We start from the raw sequence: 6,000 nt of genomic DNA on the forward strand, positions 1-6,000 counted from the left end.
GAGAGGAAAAATCATTTGGTTCCCCAGACTGGGACTTTCACTCTCCCTAGGGTACAAAAGCCTAAAGGACATGTTCCCCACTTCTCATGAGATATGTGAAATACCAAAGATCCAGCTTTACACTGGAGGCATGAAAAGTTTTCAGTCTTACTTGTTAACCTAAGCATTCACCAATGTTGCTTTTTATGGCGGCTTTCTAGCCTAGACAGGCTAGAAGCTAGCTTGGAACTAACCTCACAAGGCCAGTTATGCTCTCTCCAAGACAAGCAGTGGTTACTCACTGATAAAGGGGTGGTCACTGATAAAGTTCAAGTCGTTTTTCACAACACACTCAAATCTATCTTTCCAGCCTATGTTCTACACGATCCTCTGTATTTTAACATACATCAAGTATTTCTCCCTCCTCACAATCACTCATTCCTGCTTGTCACTTCGTCCAACCTAGAACATGCTGCCTCTTCTCTATCAATCCAATTCTGGTTCAGTATCAAAAACTTACTTTGCTCTTACTTATAAGTAATAAGGTGCATAATGCAAGTTGTTCATGATTGATGCTCAGTAAACCCAGCCAAGTAGATAAGCAAATAAATCTCAGGAGTCCACACCATAGTCTTACGAGGAAGGAAGGTCCAGTGGAGTCTCCTTAGCACATCTAACCAACATCAGAAAAACTGTGGCTCCCAAAGCAAAGTGCTTTTTGCAGTTTGCTCATTGTACTTGTCTATGTTTATTCTGAATTTACTTAAGTGCCAGTGGCTCATGTCTGTAATCTTAGCCACTCAGGCTGAGATCTAAAGATCAAGGTTCAAAACCAGCCCTAGCAGAAATTCATGAAAATGTAATCTTCAATTAACCACCAAAAAGCTAGAAGTGCAACTATAGGCCCAAATGATAGAGCCCCAGACTTGAGCAAAAAAGCTGAGGGACACTCCCAAGCCGTGAGTTCAAGCCCCAGTACCAGCACACACACAAAATAATTGTTTTTTCCCTAGAAGATTGGGTCATTCTTACAAGGTTGTGTACTTTAGGAATAGTTAAGGAAAACAAAAGCCAAGTAAATAGTCAAGATTCCAAACAGAGGGCAGAATGCTTGTCCTATAAAGAGAGATTGCCAGCTCGACCTTAAGTCCTAGAGCACAGCCAGGGCAGCAATCTTAGTGACCAACTGTACTTGTCCCTCCTCTCACGGCCTCCCTGGCTAAATAGATTCCTGTGAAGTGTGACTGGCGATCTGACCTAATAAAAGCCGAGGAGCAGGGTCACCGGGGTCACTGAAGCATGAGTCTGCGTTTCCCAAGTTGATGTAACAGAATCTGCACCTCTCATGCCGGTGGTTGGGTCAGGAGGCTATCTGGTAGCCAAGGGCAATGCTGGGGCTTTAGAAAAACAGCTCAAGGCTGTAACCCAACACCATTCCAGGACATTTCACCAGTTAATCATCGCAGCCATCCATCTTTTATTCATAAACACAGGAACAGGTTTTCTTTGGCTGTTTCTTAGGCTACTCCAAATGCATAGTTCTTATAAATCATCCCTTCCTTTTTATTTAAGAGTTTTAGGACCTGATTAAGCATGAATAGTTGACAGGCTTGAGCTGATCAATTATGAAGTGACTGGCCTGACTCAACCATGTTCAGGCAGTCCCCATCTATTATCAAAGATCCATTGTGTTTCTTTCCCTGAAAATGTACCTGGCATAAAGCATCATGTCACCGTGGCTCTCAGTATGAGCCCTAGACAGGGAGGGTGGCTCTCAAAGCCAGCCTCTCAAGTCACTTAAGGGTAAGGCTTTGAAGTAGTTCTTCAAACCCTATTTAGAGTGCAAATCCACAGAGATGGGAGACAGACATACCATATGAGGCAGGCATAAACCTTACTACCAAACACACTATCTTTATCTCAATTACTCGTTCTATTTCAGCCTTGAAAGAGATTAAAATTAGTAAGATTGTGTGCTTTATTTTTTAAGTGTTAAAGAAAATTCAACAGGATATTCTTAACCATAGCAAATGCACCACAAACTCACCCTCAAGGGGAACCCCATCACACATTGAATCCACCTGGCCTCCACAAATAGCTTCACTCAACAGGCTTTTCCCTACTCCTTCTTGGCCTACTTGAACACGCACAGAGGCAAAGCAGTCACCAGAAATGCGTACATATTACCTCTGGGAAAAGACTGTGTTGTACTCATTATTCGCCATGGGCTCTAACTCCTTGACATCTATCTTAGAGGAAAGCATAAGGTAACAAAGGCTACAAAGAGGAACATTTGGTTACTTAGGCTACCTAGGCTTAAGGAATCTACCTGTCTGTAAAGTGTTCATAACAATGAATATTATTCACATCATTAGTATGAAAACTAAATTATTATTCCCTATTATTTGCTCTCTCTTGTATTTTTAGCTATGATCCATTGAGGTTTCATTTGGGGGTAGGACATGGGTCCTTAGGTAACATTATCTTATTTCATTTGTAATAAGGAAAAAATATATTACATTTATTTTAATGTCTAAGTATCTAGAGCAGAGACTTTCAACATTTGGTCTGCACTTAACCCGGGGTTTTCTAAGACTCCTCTAGGGAGACCTTGTGGTCAAAACTCTGTTCATATCCACGCTAAGATTTCTTCTTATTCTCATTCTCTCATAAGTATATAGAAATCCCTCCTCATTCACCATCTCATTAGGCTTGTTAGTTACCTATAGGCAACTATAGCCCAAAAATATTGAAAAGAAAATTCCAAAAATAAGCAATTCATAAGGTCTTGATTGCATGCCATTGTAAATACTATGATGAAACTCTGAGCCATTTCACTCTGTCTAGTCTTGGATACGAATGGTCCCTTTGTCCAACATATCCACACTATATAAACTACTCACTCTTTAGTCACCTAGCAGGTGACTCCATTATTACATTGACTGTCTTGGTACAGCACAGCTTGTTTTGAAATCACCTGTATTTTATTATTTTATTTAGGGATAGCCCACCCAGCATAGGCACAGTGGTGCTAGAAGTTTGGATTTGCTGCATGGAAGTTGTATAGTGCTTCCTTTAAGAAAAAGATGAAAGTTCTTAAGAAAATGTAGGCTAAGTTGCAAAGAAGTACAATAAGAATGAATCTTTTCTACCATGAAGTCATGAAGAAGTAAAATAATTCATGCTAGTTTTGCTGTTGCACTTCAAAAGGCAAAAGTGTCAGCCACAGTGCATGCTAAGTAGTTAGTGAAGCTGGAAAAGGCATTGTTGTATATGGTTCCAGACTATTGTGGTTTCAAGAATCCACTGGCTGTTGTGGAATGTATCTTTCACTGATAAGGGGGCAGAGGGTCATGCTACAGTACAAAGGAATTTTCCAGAGGCTGGAAGCTATGTGGTGATGTCATCCCTTATTCCTTAAAGGAATGTGTGCTTACACCTTCTTGTGGTTTCTATATTCCGCTATTATTATCGTAAGTATAGTTAAAAAATAGCAATTAATATGACCCAGATAAACATCTCTTTGAGATACTCAATGATTTTTAAGTGCTGAAAAGAATCCTGGGACCAGAAAGTTTGAGAATGTCTGCTAAACATTGCAAGTGACACCCGCCCCCCCCCCCCCATTCCAGAATCTGTACACTAAAAAGAGAAAACTTATCTCTTCACTTGGGAGATTCTGCCCCCAACGCCAGGCCTCTGAGGCTACTGTGCTTATCCTGTGTTTCAGGCTCTCAGGCGACGACGACTGGCTGTGGAACTATGACAAACATGGCCACCGGCACTCCATGATGAGGAGAGTCAAGAGGTTCCTGAGCACCCATGAACACCCCACCAGCCCCCGCAGGAGAAGCTTCGGAAGGCAGGCCAGCGACAGCTCCGTGTTCTTCCCCCTCAGCCCAGCTCGGGATCTGCTGAACGTGCCCTCCAGAAGCCCCCAGAGAGCCTCCCTGGCCCGCAAGCAATCCCACTCCCTGCAGGGCAGCCCCAAGCATTCCAGCATGGGGGAACTGTCCACCATCAGGGAGACCAGCAGGACAAGCACGCTCCAGAGCCTGACCCCACAGTCCAGTAAGAGGGCCTCCCCCACCAAAATGCCACAGGTGCCCGAGGTCTTGATCACAGCAGCTGAAGCATCGATGTCCCCAACAGATGACCACGACTCCACGACCTCCATCTTAAGCTTTGAGTTTACTGGGGTTCAGCCAAGCAGCACTGGGCAGCAGGAAAACCCCTTGGGATCAGTCCTGTCCCTCTCAGAGAAGACACTTTCCAGGGCCCCAAGTCATCAGACTATTCCAGCCAGTAATGAGATAGACATGTTCAAGTTTGAGGAAGCCCTGGAGGATGACAGGTTCCCAAAACGGTGGAGCCTTCCAGCGTTTGGGGAGTCTAGACATGCTTCTCTAGGAAACCTGAGTCCAGACCCTGTGACTCCAGGTCTTTTAATCCACACCGAAACAGCCTCAGAGACCAACGGAATCAACCCTGGGGCTGCCGCTGCAGTCTCTCCTGATGTGCTGTATTTAATAGAAAACCTGGATACCAAGGAAACAGATATCCTAGAATTTAACAACGAGCAAACTGAGGAATCACCCAAAGGAATGCCACAAAGCCCTAGGACCCGGTTCTAGCCCAGAGCCAGGCTTTTCCAAAACTCAGCATCAGTCCACACAAACCCTGTGAGCTGATCAGTCTGTTTAAAAAGAAAAAGAAATGATCACACTGTCCAAGCTCCTTAGAACTCTGAAGGGCATTATGATCCTGTTTTTCTGAAAACTGCAAAAATCAAACACATTCATGTCATTCATCCATCACAAAGTGGCTTTCATGAAAGTTTTTCAGCCCACCGTGAATTATCTAAACCAAATCAGAATCTTATGTAGATCTATATGACTTACAAACTAATAGACTTATAAACTCAAAGCTTTGGAAAGGGCCTTGTAAATCAATCCCATAGACTGACAAAGGCCTAGACCCAGCGGTTCTCTCTTTCTAGATGTTTATTTTTCTCCTGTCTAGGAGAGGATCACAGAATGCCCCCAAAGCCCTTTTCTACTCAAACTTCTTCAATTGAGGATTTCCTCCTTCCTAAAACTATCATTGCTCCCTAATTCTTAAGCTTCATTAGTTACTATTTATTAGTTGTTTCTCTTCAATATCCTCTATGGTCACTTCTTTATTTTTTTTCTTCCTCTCTATTCTCTTATCCATTGTTTCCTTTTCTTTTTTGTGCCTTCTCTGGTGACTCTAATTTGTCCCACTCTTTGGGTTATAATATTTTCTCTTACCAACTCTTGCTTACCTCTTGCTAGGGTGATCAAAATATGAGGCCAAGACAAAGATGTCAACAAATCATCCACTCTCTCTCAATCTCACAATAGAAAGTGTGTGGGAATGTATTCATCACTCTCTTAAAGTCACTGCTGTTTCTGTCTGCTTCTGCTCGTTAGCCTTGGACATTGGAGAAAACAGGCACCAAAAGGTCATAGAACCTGAATAACCAGATACTATGGAACCAAACAATAATATGGCTTATAGCCATCAAATTCAAATCCTAAAGCACAAGTCTCATTGGTGCCACACATGGGACCAGTTACATGGCCTACCAGATCGTTGGAAAGGAAATAGGATATTGGAGCTGGACAGATAAACCATGACTCTGATGGAGTGTGGGTGTTGCCTTACTCCCTTCAGAAACTCATCAGAAGCTCTGTATTGTGGCCTCTGAACTCTCTAACCTTGCTGCATGAATCCTGCTCAGCTTGACTACATACAACTTCAGAAATAAAGTAATCCTAACAGCTGACATATTCAGTGTTCACATGTTTCAGGCATCAGCATGTAAAGTTCGTAGATGACCTCATTAATCATCACAGACTGATATACTATTGTCTCCATTTTAATATGAAGAAAACAGAGGCATTGGAGAATTTGACGTTTGCCCAAAATCACATAACCAGGTCATCCAGCTCAGGTTTCCACACTCAGCCACCGTTTTTTTCTCACAGCTCTGTGCTT

The 6,000-nt window shown here is 42.7% G+C and overlaps 1 protein-coding gene across 1 annotated transcript in view; it reads left to right on the top strand.

The window, feature by feature from the left end:
* Best3 (bestrophin 3) overlaps positions 1-4,629 on the top strand; it is a 37,694-nt gene extending 33,065 nt beyond the window's left edge. Inside the window, exon 9 of the mRNA XM_042699031.1 lies at positions 3,710-4,629. Coding sequence (XP_042554965.1) covers positions 3,710-4,613 — 904 coding nt within the window. The 3' untranslated portion in view covers positions 4,614-4,629. The remainder of the gene's footprint in view (positions 1-3,709) is intronic.
* Positions 4,630-6,000: the final 1,371 nt, after the last annotated feature.

Source organism: Dipodomys spectabilis, unplaced genomic scaffold (genome assembly GCF_019054845.1).
Source record: "Dipodomys spectabilis isolate Male_0828 unplaced genomic scaffold, ASM1905484v1 ptg000234l, whole genome shotgun sequence".
NCBI lineage: Eukaryota > Metazoa > Chordata > Mammalia > Rodentia > Heteromyidae > Dipodomys > Dipodomys spectabilis.